The 16,184-nt window shown below is 39.3% G+C and overlaps 1 protein-coding gene across 3 annotated transcripts in view; it reads right to left on the reverse strand.

The window, feature by feature from the left end:
• Positions 1 to 5,372: 5,372 nt before the first annotated feature.
• Positions 5,373 to 16,184, reverse strand: part of IL12B (interleukin 12B) — a 63,593-nt gene continuing 52,781 nt past the window's right edge. The window contains exons 7-9 of one of the 3 annotated variants that reach the window (XM_075210167.1): positions 15,794 to 15,954; positions 8,947 to 9,065; positions 5,373 to 6,947 (exon numbers count right to left, since the gene is read on the reverse strand). In XM_075210167.1, coding sequence (XP_075066268.1) covers positions 6,884 to 6,947; positions 8,947 to 9,065; positions 15,794 to 15,954 — 344 coding nt within the window. In that variant the 3' untranslated portion in view covers positions 5,373 to 6,883. Of the gene's footprint in view, positions 6,948 to 8,942; positions 9,066 to 15,793; positions 15,955 to 16,184 lie in introns of all 3 variants that reach the window. The other 2 variants (XM_075210168.1, XM_075210169.1) reach the window with 2 other exon arrangements.

A 16,184-nucleotide genomic window follows, 5' to 3' on the forward strand; every position in this document is an offset into this window, starting at 1 on the left:
ATGAAAAAACAGTCAGTATTTAACTTATGTGCAAAACAGAAAACTAATTTTCACCCCTTGCATTGTAACATTGTTTTGTCCAGGAGACTTAAATAAGAAACTTCTTAATCTAAGCTCCTTAATGAATCAGACCCCTAATGCATACTTACCGACTTTATAATCTTCGATTCCGGGAGCCGGTGGGGGGGGGGGGGGGGGGGGGGCTCCAAAATGTGCGTCATTTTGGACCCGCCCCCCCATTTGACAGCGGGGGGCGGGGCCAAATGCCGCAATTCGCCAGGAATCACGGCGTTTGGGACCTAATTCTGCCCACTTTACTAGGAAGTGGAGCACTTCCTAGTGAAGTGGGCAGATCCGGGACATTGCCACACTCTCCCGGGAGTCCGTGAGACTATCGCAAAATGCGGGAGTCTCCTGGACATTTCGGGAGAGTTGGCAAGCATGCCCTAATGTTTAAAAGCTAGTTCTATGAGATGTAGTAATTCTGATGGTACTTTCCTCCAGTATCTATAACCGGAGAGGTTTCTCTCATTGAGAGAATCCCAAGGCACATAATTGCAATGAGTGCAAGTGGGTCAGTAAAATTCTAAGCATGTAGTAAATATTGCAATCACTTGAGTATGTACATTTAATGTGAATGGAATTTTAGTCATTTTGATTTTTTAGGAGTTGAATGTGGCCTGAGCTGATAACATTGAGCAGATGAATCAACAATAGATAAATGGCTAAGCAGTATTTTTTAAAAAAAGACCTCTGGCAGGATTCTGTACATATCTTTGTATTTCCTGTGTGTATGCATGCTCCAATGTTGTACTAACACATTGCCTTGGTGGCAGTGAAGAAAATTGCACAGTTCTGACTTTAATGTTCTCATGTGTAACACAATTGTTTAGCATACTTACCTACTTTTGAGACCAGCTTTCCGGGAGGGGGTCCGTTGAGGGGGCGTGGCCACTTGTGGTGTGCTGCTAGGCCCCGCCCCTGTCAATCATAGGAAATTCTGGCCAATCGTAGCAGGGGGCGGGGCCACGATGCCACGGTTAGCCCCCCCTCACCATCTACAACAACGGGGAGATGCTGGTTCCCGGGATTTTTGCCTGCTCTCTCGGGAGTCCGGGAGAACTTCCAAAAATTCGGGAGTCTCCCGGACATTCCGGGAGAGTAGGCAACTATGTTGTTTAGCACTTTTGTTGTTCTTTTGTTTTAGGCGGTGTTTGTTTTTTGTTCCGTTTTGTCTTTCTTTTGTACATTCCTCGGCATATACTGATTGCATGTAATATTGCCTCTCTGAACAGTTCATTTAACATCACAATAACAACATAGGTAACATATACTCTAAGGGGGCCACCTTAATTAGAAGAAAAAGCAGCAAATTCTGTCCAGAACCAAAGTCCATATATCATCATCATCACCATCATAATTTATTTATATATAATGTAAACTGCTAGATGTAAAACAATATTATAAATTAAAAAAAACGCACCAACAGTATAAATCAAATCAATTTTTGAAGTCCAAAAGATGAATGTCAATCCCATAATAGGTCTCATGGTCTCATCAATAATTGATATTATGCTTTCAGCTGTTGTAAGTCAGAATAGTATAAATTCCTTTGTGCAGGAAATAGTAGTCTCTGAAAATATAGGGGTAAAACACATAAAAACACATATAAAAGGTATTTTACCAAAAAAACTGGTTTCATTATTCATCACTTATGTGCAGATTGTTACAACATGCAAATCACTGATTTTCTTGTGTACAGAGTATTCTAAAATGCCAAAATCTGTGTACGAGGACCCACACATCCATTCAAAGTACTTTTTTCTGAACTCAAGAGCATTATATACTGTGTACCTAAAGGGCTCTATGGGGTTAATTTATTATACATTTTAAAAGGAAAAAGTAGAGGTGTTGACCATAGCAACCAGATTCCAGAATGTAATAGATAAATGATAGCTAGAATCTGATTAGTTGCTATGGGCAGAATATTTGACAAGTCTATGTATTAACATCATAGTTGCCTACTCTCCTAGAATGTCCAGGAGACTCCCGAATTTCTGGGAATACTCCTGGACTCCCGGGGAAGTGGGTGGGGGGCTTAGTGATGCAACATTGTGGCCCCACCACCTGCTGTAATAGGCTAAAATGGTGGTGTCCCCTTAGGGGGCAGGGTCAAAATGACGCCTTTCCCTGAGCCCCACCCCACACGCCCACCTCTCCCGAAGGCCGACACACAAAAGTTGGCAAGTATGATTGACATGTATAGAGCCCTAATGCTTTATTTGTGGCACAGACCTGTGCTATATGTAATGTTTATGTATGTCACAAAATGCAGCTTAAGTGGAGCATTGCTGATCTGACACCTTAGTAGTGATAGAGAGTTTGTGGTAGGAGAGAGTGTCGCAGCAAGTCAGGGTAAAAATGAAATTCCTGGGGGTAATGCTGCCGATTCACATGCTGTCAGTTGGATTGTAGGCCCCTTTAAATGTGAAATTGCTGTTGTACCAGAAGAGCCTCAAGGGTTGGCAGAGGCACTTCTTGAGCTTCGATGCAATAATGATGCACGTATTGCATTTGAAAACAAAGCAGATCTGTCATATTTTTGGATGTCAACAGCTGCAAAGGCATTCAAAATTGCACATAAGGAGGCAGTCAAAAAGTTGCTGCCTTTTGCAACAACCTACCTTTGCGAACAAGGATTTTCCACTCTAATGAACATAAAAACAAAGCAGAGAAATTGATTGGACGCTGAAGACTGTATCCAAATTGCTCTGACATCAAAATGCCCCAATATTGATGCTCTCGTATCAAAAATGAAGCAACATCATTTCTCCAAAACCTGAAGTTTTGAAGTTGAAGCTTTCAAAGAAATTTTGAATATATTCAATACAATTTTGAATTCCAATAATTAATAATATATGATTTCCTTCCTTTCAATTCAAGGGGGTAATGTCGGCGTATCTAAATATATTTGGGGGTAAAAGGTAAAAAAGTTCCCTGACCCCTGGACTAGATCCTCTCCGCTCACTCCTGAGACAGGTGAGCTCCACCAAAACCATTTCTATACTTTATGCTAAAGTCCTCTCTCCTTAACACTGATAACTTAGAGGGACTACGCCAAGGATGGGAGATGGATTTGGGTCCTGTAACTGACGAGGATTGGAGTTATATGTTGGACAGGGCTAGGAAGGCTACATCTTGTACCCGATACAGACAAATTCAACTATCTATTCTACATAGAGTATATTACTCTCCACTCAGGTTGCTTCAAAGGGGTGCCAGATCGGATGCTAATTGCCCAAAATACAGAGATGGTGATGCTACCTTCTGACACGTACTCCGGAGTTGCCCAATTGTTTGTGTAATTTTGGTCGCGAGTAGTGGAGGGTATAGGAAATACGGGAATCAAGATCCCATTGCTGTTCCACAAACATGTATCTTTGGTTTAGGAGTGGATCTTTTGCTGGATAGAAGCGCTACCAGATATGTTCTCAATCTCCTTGTCCTGGCCAAAGTCATTATTGTTAGAACGTGGATGGCACAAGAGAGACCTCAATTTGCTAGCTGGGTGCCCCTGGTCAATGAGGCTATAGGGCATGAAAGATTCACGTATCATTCATGAAATACCATGCCAAAGTACTTTAAAGTGTGGTCCAGATGGACAAGTTAAAATATGCAATCTCTGACCGCCGACTTTGATCCGGGTTAAGCACTCCCTTCCCCCCTCTCCCCTCCCCATTACTAAATCCATACTCATATACTTGTTCTATAAGACTAAGCTATACTGAGACACTTGACTCATTGTAATTCATGTTCTTCGACATCTTCCCTCCAGGTCTGAAGATACCCCAGGATAGATATGCATATACCTCTTAACACATAACATTACAAATCTACTTTGAAATTAATACAATTTTTAATATCTAGAATTAATCTACTTGGTACACTCAAGTGGAATACGATGTACAATGGAACTATATTTGTTATTTTGTTATTTTTATTTCTATTTTGTTTGCAAAAAAAAATCAATAAAAAAAATATTTGATTTTAATTTATTGTTTCTTCTTGTTTAAGTACCACGCCAGTAGAGGAATCTGCCTGTATAGGAGCCCCATCAACTTTGGGAGGGCGGGGGGGGGGGGGGACTGGGGATTTAAACCCAGTATACAATTTACCTGCATATATTCTTCTCTGTGACAGGACCAGCAAATGTAAAATATCCTTTGTAAAATGCATGTGATCCTATGATGGGGCAATGCTTATTGCGCCACTGTTTGTGTGACAATAATGTAAATCTGGCCCTAGTGATGGAGTAAATACCCAATGAGGTAATAATGGGACTCAAGCTATGTTTATTGGTGCTTATAGCTTCTTAAGCTTGTGTAACTAACCTGTGTTTTGGATGTGCCCTCCTAGGCACTCTCCTGGTTCACTCTGCATGGCACACAGGCCAAAACGCAGCCCTGATCGGTGATTAGGTTCTTTTGGGCGCATGTTCGTGATGTCACTGTGACCTTTATTGTAACCTGCTCAGCCCCATTACTGGTTCCTGCGCTACAGGTTTTGTACGTTCTTGCTCTCACTCAGGTGGGGAGTCTCTGGTAAAATCGCCTGAATCGGTGCATTTTATGTTGTCTAACTAAATAGGTGAATTTGATATAGTAGTCATACTTGCCCATTCTCCCGGAATGTTCGGGAGACTCATGATTTTTAGACTTCCGGGGCCATTCTCCCACATCCTGCCTACTTTCTAATGAAGTGAGCAGGATGGGAAACTTCAGGATGCGATTCATGGTGAATCGCTTCATTTTGGCCCTGCCCCCCGCCGAAAAATTTACCTTATGCATAAAGTTGCGGGCGGGGCCAAGATGACGCGTTTTGCCCGCCCACTCCATTCTCACACTTAAGATCTGTACCAACTCAACTTGTTCTGACCTTGTGTGCTTACTTGTGAACTTTACTTAGCACCAACATAATATGCAGCACTCTACAGAAAATGTTTAATAATTCACATCACTTTTTGCCCCATTTGTTACCTGTCGTGGCTTCTTAGCATTTTATAAATCTGCGTTGTCCTCCACGACTTCAGACTTGTATATTGACTTAAACCAGAGCTGGTAACCCAAGTGTGAGTGACAGGCTTTCAATTTAAACAGAGGTCAGGGCAATGCTAAACAATGTTTTACCTTCGTGTTTCCTTTTAATTTTGGGTTTTGTTGTCCTTATCCTTTCAGTTGCAGACTATTTATGTAGATTGTTTCATTTACAAGTCATGGCCAAGCTAGTTTTGCGTGAGCACATTGTGTATAATTAAAAGACAACCTCTTGCTGAAGTGAGTATTTTATTCAATGTCTAGAAATTCCATTTAGAATGTTCAGAAAAAAATCTGTCTTTATAACATGACAAATAATAAAACAAACTGTTGGAGAGAGAGATTATAGATAAATACAAAATCTGTGATAAAACGAACATCACACATTTCTATATTAAAATATTTTTTAACACTAGCATAATATGAGCAATGGTATAAAAATAAAAATAATAACAATAATAATCACAATATACATGTCTTTATAAATTATAGAGGCCAGCTCTGTGTTGGATGTATTTGGTGTACTCTCTTACCAAAAACGGGTTTTATCAGGAAATTTAATGGAAGGTTACCAGTAACGAGAAAGGTTTAATAAATAATAGAAATGTAATACTTTACGTATCATTTTGAATTATGTAGATCTCTTCAGGTTTCAGGTAATGTAATACAGTATAAAGACGGTATCTTTATAGAATGACATTCAAAACACAAGGCCTGACAAATGGTGGGATTCTAAAACTCAGCAGCTAATAGTTTAGCATTTCATTATTTGGCTGTTTCAGATTATAAATTGATGCATGTGGGCCCAAATAGCATCACCGATCAACATCTCTATTGGGTTCAATTAGATGTTGGTTTTGACTGCTTGAAAACCCAGCTAGCTGCTGACCACAGTAACCAGGCTCCATGCGATCTGAAGATTTAGCCTGAGCCGCTAACAACCACATCTGTCTATTTCATCACTGGTACGTATAACTAATTAGGAGGACACAGATTAGGTTGCTTAACGCTCAGGACAGGCAAATGGATCTATTAATAGATAGTCAGCTTAAAGGGCAGTTCCACTACTAGTAAATTTAATGCACTTCCTCTTGTCACTTAACTGGATTCCCCAATAGTTTCAGGAGGTGCAAAGTGCGACCAATCAGGAAGAAAGAAAAGATAACAAATTGTTTGCACCACACCGGTACGTGGAAATATACTTTAGAAGCAAATGATATATCGGCTGCATGATGTCACTGACTGTAAGCAATTTAAGTGCGGCAGAATTATGGGTAAAAACTTACTAAAAAGAGTAGGCCCAATGATTGACAACTGTCAGTAAGTGTCATAGTATCAATAGAAAATAACAAGATCCATCAGTAAGAGTGACAACTCACCGACAGCTCTATATTATACGTATGATACCATGCCATTAATTTGGGCCTATGAAGACGTTATATTTTCAAGTCTTGGTAGCCCTGGTACTCCTAAAGGCAAACATTTCTCTATTATTTTAAAGGGGATGGAAAATTTCACTATAAGGTAAACAAACGGTCATACCATCATATGTATATTGTGCAGTATTACAGTCATTTTTTAAACAAACCTGAAACTGAAGATAGAACCTAAATATAAATTATATATAAATAATAGAAACCTAAGTATTGCCATGTCTATAACAAGACTTTAGACATATGATATGACAATACAATATACTACCCAACATGGGAGAGATAAAACAGGGCAGGTGAGGGAATTGTGCGCAATTAGTTGTCCAAGATCTGTCGTAACGTTTATTTTTCTTCACATTAACTCTTTTGTTCTTTCTTCTTTTTTCTCTTTTGCTTCTTGTTCTTTGATTTTTTTTCAAGCCTATGAATTAAAGGGAGAATGTATTTAACAAGTTGTATTTGTTGTTTGTATCCAGTTGCAATTTTGCCTTTTTGATGTTTATTGCTTGAAAGCATGCCATCAACAGTTCTAAAAACGTCTCTCAAAGCTCCCCTGATTTATAGTGCCAAGGAGCAGAATGAGATGTGATTTGATAGGGAATGGGCAGGAGTCTGGGTGATCAGAGGCGTGGCTTAATTTGTCTTAGTTTTTCAATCAGTAAAGTTAAGTTGTATGTGTATAAGGGGTAAAAAGAATAAACGTTGAGAGGTATGTTTAAAAGGGTGTATTCTGGTTATTAGCTCTACCACATGTTAGAAGCCACAAATTTTGACTTTCTTAGTAGAAAACCTTTGCATGTCTGTAAATCACACTTTATATTTTGTAGCCCCCTTCAAACGGCTACCACAGCTGCCACAATTTGCTACACTCGTTATGGTCTGTGATAAATTATGACAGGTTTATCAATGATCCTTATGTCCTATGTGGGCTATTTTCAGTGCTCAATATACATTGTAAATACGAGTGTTTGTATGGGAACAAACCCTCAAATAACAATGTTATTACTATAAAGGCAACTGATAGCTGGAACACACAGTCTCAGGTGGACCAAGACAAAGAATCTGCCATAATTCTGCCACAATATTCTTCCCACACAATATAGCAGGGAAAGAAGTTTCATTGACATCATGGCTTATATGATGTAGTGTCCTTAATGGAAATCCCCTGTAACACTAGAATAAAATGTCTAATCCTTTAATACGTTCATAATAATGGTAAAATATTAACTGACACCGAAATACCTCACATATATAAGGTAAAGTCCTTGGGGAAGATTTCTCAAACCTACTATAAAGGAAAAGTGGATGTGCTGCCCATAGCAACCAATCAGATTCTAGCCATCATTTTCTAGCATGTACTGGATACATGATAGCTGGAATCTGATTGGTTGCTAGGGACAACACCTCCAGTGTTCCTTTTAGAATGTTGAGAAACCTATCCCCTCAGCTGATTAGAGGTGAAAAAATGTAAAGTCTAATTACCACCTACACACAGCTATGCGTTAGAAAGGGATCTGAACATAGCAGAAAATGTGTTAAATGTGCTGTGTTTTACAACTATTTTGTTTCCTGTACAGTCACCTGTTTATTACACACAGCATCAATTAAACCATCTTCTCAGCAGGTAAAATGGCCATGGCTATTAACGGGAGTACGTACATCCCACACATATGCCAGCTTCCAACACATTGAATAATCTCATTTAAGCAAAGTACATGCTGTTCAGCCCACAGGACATTCCACACCAAACGCTAACTTTAAGAATGCCTTAGGCATTGAAGCAGGAAATAAATAGACAGAGAGGGTGTGGCACATTGCTATAGATGATTTTCTCAAGAATGATGCATGTAATCATAACTGTATCCTGCCATTAACCTGCTACTCTGTAAAGCTGGGTACACACTACAGAAATTTCGACCAACTTTTTATGCCGAGCAATTTTACATGAGATCAATGGTCCGATCGCTCGGTCCATGGACTGCATACACACTAGCCTTGTTTAGGACGAGAAAGGGAAGAGCGGACATCCCGTTAGCGACTTCTTACAGCCATGTTGTCGTGAGCAATGACTGTAATTTCGTACTCACTGTTGTGGATCGGTCGGAAGTTTATACACACTACACAGCGGAAACGAGATTGGAACGAAAATATTAAACGGTACGACCAACCAAATGAGGCGACAATCGTCCATTTGGGCAGACTTTCGACCATAGTGTAACTGCACACACTGACCCGACTTTTGAACGAGCGGTCGTATGTCGGCAGTTTGAGCCGATTATTGGGGGAAAACAGTGTAGTGTGTACCCAGCTTAAGCCGTATTATTAAGGAAAGAGAACTGCCGCACAGGTAAAATTTTAGCAAAGAAACATTGTGCTTGTCAGAACCACTTGAACAAATGACAACTTGTTATCTTACCTACTTGTAACATGACCATTCGCTCCACGATGAGTTGAAGTACTTGTCTCTTGCTTGGACGCAGAAACTTGATATTCCTTTGTGATACAGAACAAGATCTGTCTCCTCTACATTTTCACGGTGCTAAAAGTCAATGAGAAAAAAATATATATACTTGCTCAGAAAATACTTATTTCCTACTAGAACTCAAGAGACAAAACTAAATTAGTGGTTAAACAAAAATCTGATTTAAATTGCTCCAGAGATCTTTTTCTTTTTAAACTGCAGTATTATTATTATTATTATTATTATATAATATATATATATATATATATATATATATATATATATATATATATATTATATATATATATAATATATATATATATATATATATATATATTTTTTTATTTTTTTTTTCTATTTACTATCTAGGCCAAAACATTTTTGCATTTGTAAGGTTATTAAAGATCTATACATTTACATGATCTTGTTGCATTGTTCAGTTTTATCTGTACTTCTTTGCTGTGGCGACTTCCTTGACTTTGTCTTGCTAGACACCTTGGAGATATACTTGTGGGTACACACTACAAAAAACTACTGCAGATGCGATTTCTGTAACGATTTTACCGACGGCTGAAAGTCCCGTTGAGCATGCCGATTCATGTGTACACCCCTACATGATTTACCTTCAGATCTGTGCTCTTCATCTCTAATAACCATCTGCTGAAAAGATGGTGACTCTGCGCACTCTATGGAGATCTGCCTACACTGCTGATTGTGAGTACGTACACACTTCCACAACTGCACTACATCGTTCCATCGTTGATAGTGATTTTTAGTCAGTTTATAAAATCAAATCAAACGATACGGTGTGCTTTGGTACGATAAAACATGATCGTGGGAGCGTACACACTAATGCAATATCAGACCTAACAGTTGTTTTTCGTGTGATCGGCACGATAATTGGTTAAAAAACCTGTAGTGTGTAACCAGCTTTACTGTGTTGTGTCTGGTTGTCCAGGTTGATGGAGGACTCCTAGCTACTCACAACCAGTGTCGGACTGGGGCATGAAGGGCCCACCGGGGAATGTAACACTAGGGGCCCACCAAAGGGGGTGTGGTCAGCCATCATAGAGGCGGGACCAGACACTAGAGGGGGAGTGGTCAGTCCACAAAGGACAGCTAGCACCTTAGTGCAGTATATAAAGAATTGGTCTGACATGCAGTAACCCACGTCTTATCTGCAAAGGAACTGTGTTTACTTTCATCAAATCAATGCAAAGCCCCGTGCAGTTTTACCTGTTTGTTTTTATGTTATGCTGGATTGTCTCCAGGTTAAAGCAAAGCTGCTGATCAATTTTGCTGCCTGTAATTTGACATTAAAGCTGCCAATGTAATATAGATTCATCTGTTCACTGCCGCCACAGGATGGAATCGATATACAGCTGCTTAACACCTGATTGGAGGACTCCTTTTCTTGTTTTGAGTTAAAGTGCACCCAACACCTACACGCAGAGGGAGACGGCCATTTTGTAATCCAGAGAATACAGACCAAAATGGCTCCTTCCATGTGTCACAAAACACTGCTCCCAATATCCCACCTAATTTATTATTGCAGTTACCTGTGATAAACACTTCTCCTGACAATTAATTAACTAATTCAGTACAGGTAACTGAAATAGCAATTTAAGTGGGAGGTTCGGGGGCAGAGAATTTCTCACAGGCTCTCAGTAATGTCACTAGTTCCCATTGAATTGATTGGCTGCCAGCTCTGGGATATTGGTTCACAAAATGGCTGCCTCCACTGTGAGAAGGTACATTTTAAGTATTCCTGTTAAATATATTTGAATTTGTATTCTCTCAAAACCAGCCACTGGTTCATGTATGTGTTCAGATTTCCCTGGCCACCTTTCAGAATATGGCATGCGGGACATGAAATGTTTTTTTGTTTTGTTTTTTCATTTAATGTACAGAAATGAATTGGGATGCTGGGTATTTTGGCAATTGTAATGTAATGTATTTTGTTACAAGAATCCACAAGTAAAGGCACAGTAAAGCTCTTTAACGAACTGGCAAAAATGAAGATGAAGGTGCCATTATGATGTTATATGTCCGATTTCTCCACAAATATGCCAGTGTATATGGGGAAGCATGTGGACTGGTATCTGTAAAAGGGGGGGGGGGGGGAGTACAAAATTGTGCATCTCCTGATCGGAGCAGGTGGGGGCTATGGGGCTGTGTGTTTGTGCACTTCGTATTGTGCCCAAGCAAGATTTTGTTTTGCAGGACGAGATATTTACAAAACTTCAGTGGGTGCACTGAGAATTTATAGGGGTGCTCCCTGTCTAGCAGGGGGCTGCACAGACATTTCTCCTTACATATGGGCTTGAATTTTACACACTTTTGCCACTGTTTTTCGCAGCAACTGCAGCTTGAGAAGTTTGCAGGACGGCGGGGAGGGTCAGGAGGCGGAGAGTTATTCTTGGTTTTAGGTGGAGAACACCTTTAAAAAAATAAGAGAAAATTGAAGGTGGGCCTAAATTGGTAACAATCTGCAAGTGGAAGTGGGTCTGCATCTATATATGCTGTAGGTGGACACATGAATATAGAAAAAGTGCTTTTGAAATGTTAATCAGGTGCTAATATAAAGCAACATACTTTTGCAACAAGTCCCACAAGAAGGGAACAACAATACGGTAGAGAGGAGAGGTAGACAACCTATGACAATACAGCTGTCAGCATGCCACCCAGCACCACAGGTTGCATAAGAGTGGAGCATTATTTCAGATATACATTGTAAATAAAAACATTTCCTAATCCATTGTCACAAAATCAGCACATGACCGCTGTGATTTATGGCTGGCGCTCACCAGCTGGGCTTCTGTCGAGTTGTCAGTTTTTGACACATGACTGCGTGCACTGATGTAGTTTCCTATAGATTATTTTTCACATAAGCAAACCTGCAATTACTTACAATAGGCGATTTAGGGCTTGTCCACCTGTATTTGTGCTCTCAAACACTAGTAAGAATTTATTTATTTTTTAAACACCGATGTTTTATTGTATTTTATCTTTACAGCTTCCATGAGAGCAAAAAATGAGTGAGATCTAACTTTCATGGTGCGACACAGCGTTTTTATTTTCTTTTATAACAAAGCATTTAGATGCATTTTTTGTTTAAATACCTTTGGTCTATGGCAAAGAGGTTTACTTTCAATTTACTTAGATTTTATGGGCGTACAAGACACTACTAAAATGCTATCAATGTATACTTACCCAAAAGTTGATAGCTGCAGCCTCTCTGCTCTTCTCCCTTCAGCGGCGCGGAACCATCAGCTGACAGGGGGAGGGGGGCGGGTCACATGATCGCAGCTGCGATCGCAACTGAGCAGCGGGGACGACGTGAGGGGCCTTTAGGTAAGCTCCACCCACTGGTGAAAGGGGGTGTGGCCGTACGGTAGACGGGGCCTACCGGTGGTTTAACCGGTAGTCCGCTGGGCCAGTCCGACGCTGCTCACAACCCTCAGCTATTGCCTTAGACCTGTGACACTGCAGCCAGGGAATAGCTGCTAACATTTGGAGGTCATAAAACTAGGTTCCCCTTGGTACTACAGCCCAGGTACATGTTTATAAGATAAAAATAAGCTATTATGGAAAGGAATGCAGTAGCAGGTTGCATTGATGGGGCTCCTAGATGTTACTATGGATCACTAATGGGAGTCCTGTCAACCAGGCAGTGCCAACATGCACAAAATCGGCCCAGGGACAAATGCCCCTCTGCTCCTTTCATCTAATTTGTACTTTATTAGCACAGATTACATTTTTTACGGAATAGATTATTACAGTATAGTAATGTATTATAGTAAAAATGTCATATGCATACTGAAAAGAAAGGGTAGAGTGTCAGATAGGTGAGTCACTCTCATATCATAGTCATGTGATAGAAAATATGCCCTTGGCGATACGTAGGATACACCTTGCAAGTCAGCACATTCACTGGCGGTAAGCCATTGTGACGGCTCTAATCTACAGGCACCAGGTTGATAAATGGTAATTGTTATAATGCAGCTATTGTAAATATTCTATTTCACTAGAGGAATGCAAAATGATTACATGGAAGAAACAATATCTGGTTTACTTTATAAGTGGTGATACCCACAGCTAATAATAGAACAAAGGCAGAGAACATAATAAACTCGCTCTTGTGGGTTACCCCGGCTGCTACTGGTCTCCCGGAAGTTCTTGTACAATCTCAGATTACATCAAATGCAAAAGGAAATGGATAACGGCTCAGGGTTAAACTATAATGTATTTGGTTAAAGATTAAACCACATAAACCTTTATTTTTGTTTCCTGTGTTGAGCAGTGTGTATCCAGTACAACATTTCCTGCGGGTCCTGGCTGTTGGCTTGAATGGAGCTGATGCAAAGGATCATGGGAACTGCCCTCTTTGTACCCACTGACATATTGGTTCATGCACTGCCCCGACCAAAATGCAGCATTCTGATTGGATCAGTGTATGAAGCTGAATGACAGTGGGTAAAGACAGTGCCGTTCTCATCAATTATGTTTACGACGCAGCTAAATGCCAAGACAAAAATGATGTAGTGGCAACGTACCCATATTCTGTAAATTAATTGTTTTTAGTTAGCTACTCAGATGGAAGGGGGTTTAAAGGAATAGTTTACAGCTGCAAACAGCGTATTATAGTTTGTCATTATTTTTTTCCCTAGTGCTTTCTTCCTACATTTCTAAGCACTTTATTTTTAGCAAAATTAAAGAAGTTGACCACCATTACAATATTTTAGCTTAAGAGCTTTTAACTGCCCCCTCCCCCCCTGTGACATTTATTTTGTATTTAGTCTAGTTTGTAGAGGGTATGTACGTATCAAAGTTGTATGAAGGTGGAACATTACTTTAACTATCGTGTTGGACTAGCTATTAAAGTTACCAGAGGATCCATCAGTGGATGAAGCATAAGTTTATGCCTTGTGCATGTGTGTATAAGGAAAACATGCAAAACGTGAAATTATTACATTAGAGTTTTATGCGTTTGTGTTATAAAATAGTATATTGCATTATATTATTTCATCATCAATGGGCCCTTAAACTGGATATACTTCCTTCCAGTCTTTTATTTCAGTACTAGGTCCCTTCTTGTAAACTTGTACATTAGATTCATTTACAAACTGAAATAGATTGAACTATGGTTGTAAAGCAGATGATACTTAAATCAATTTGATTACTAAAGAAATTACTCAATAAACTCACTCCCAGTTCCTGGACTGTTTCCCTTCGGTTGGTTGTCAAAAAGTTAACATATATTTTTTTCATATAAACCAGGTCCAGTATATGATTGCATTATACTAATACACAGTTCCCTGAATAATATCATGAATGGATTTCATTTGGTTCCTCGGCTTTAGTCTGTTACTATATTAAAGGATCAAATACTTTCCGAAAACACATTAAATCACAAAATACCCACAATGTCAACCTATCCAGAACTGTGCACTGTGAAGCCCTGCTTTGGAAACACTGGTTCCTCTTAATAACAGAGAAGGCAACGTCAGCCGGTCAGCTGCAGCAGTCCCCCTGCCTCCCTGCTGTACTGTACAACCTGAGGCTAAGGCCCAGCGGGAAGCAGTGTTTTCCAATCTCCAGTCTGGGATAGAAACTGAAACAACAATGCCTTCTCTCATCTGTCCCGGCGGGCGGTAAAAGGAGATATTAATAAAATTGTTGTCATTAATATTTAGTGGATTTTTAAACTATCAATAAAGTCTTTATTCCTTTCTGCAAAATATGAATACATTCCAACCTTTTTTCCCTCAAGCTCCAACTAAAACCCTTATGCAAACCATTATCTCTCCCACTTGAACCACTACAACCTTTTACTAACTGTCATTCCTGCTTGTCAACACTCTTGTTCCAGTCTATTCTAAACCCTTAAACATTTGAACATTTGTTTCTGTAATTTTTTGTACAGTGACAATCTGTACAGCTTTTACCTCTCTTGTATCAACACTAGGCTGCTCAGTAATATCTTAAAACGAGGCATCGCTTGCTCCCTGTAATAGAGACCAGCTCTAAACTTATTTCACTTCTCCATGCTCTGACAGTGCCGGTGTAATAAACAATTCATTACATTCCGTCTAGTCACACAGTCTAGTTTCAGTTTAATTGTACCATACTGACAAATTGGATTTTACATGTGATTTGAAAAATCCAAAGATTAGGATAAAGAAAGATTGTATGGGGCACTCTTACGGATTACAAAAAGGTGACCAATCAATAGAAATATTTTCCTGTTAAATACAACTTTATTGAGTAATTAAACATGAAACCATCTAGTAGCGAAATATTAAAATAGGAATATAGAAAACATGTAGAACAGAAATATAACTGTTAAAATGGACAGAATAATGTCCAACCGCGATACTGCACTAGATTGAATCCATGACACAATCCAATCAGAATTAATGTATGTGTCAGAGGGATATATATATAAATTGTTGTCCTTGTAAATTGATAATCACAATTATAGATTAGAAACTATAAACCTGGGAGATAGTTAAAATGATAATATTCCTTCCCTATTTGGTGCATTACACACTACCCGTCCATTTCCAGTTGAAAAGTAAAACTGCTAAAGTGATATGACTCTATGGGGGGTATTCAATTGTTAGCGAGTTCCGCTAAATACTCACGCTGAAATCCAGCGAGATATTACCGTATTAACGGTAATATTTTTAGAGTGCGAGTATTTTCCCGATCTGGCAAACAATTGAATACCCCCTATGAGTTCAATTGTATTTATCATAGGTTGGACATATTGTATCCTTCAGAAAGTTTAAGTTGGATTTTACCTCTAGTAGATCTTGGTTGTCCTTTGTTATCTTGATGTTAAAGATGAGCGGGAAAAATGAGTGTACGCTACACCAGGTTTTTGGGTACTTCCAATGTAAGGAAACATGCTTATGGTGTTTGGTTTTATTAAGTACTAGTTCTTGTGGCGGATCAGGTTTAACTATAAAATAAAAAGACAATTGGGAACATTCAATTAGATATGTGTGAAAAATTAGACAACAGGAACCTCAGATATACACATGTGTTTAGAAGAGATATATCCCTATTGTTAGCAAGATATTGCAAATAACTATAAACAATACCAATAAGGGGCAGCGCATCTTCGGCTCCTTAGACTGGCGCTTGGCTGTGACATCATAGCTCAGTTAAAAAGTTTCTGACTGCTTGTCT

Source organism: Mixophyes fleayi, chromosome 4 (genome assembly GCF_038048845.1).
Source record: "Mixophyes fleayi isolate aMixFle1 chromosome 4, aMixFle1.hap1, whole genome shotgun sequence".
NCBI lineage: Eukaryota > Metazoa > Chordata > Amphibia > Anura > Limnodynastidae > Mixophyes > Mixophyes fleayi.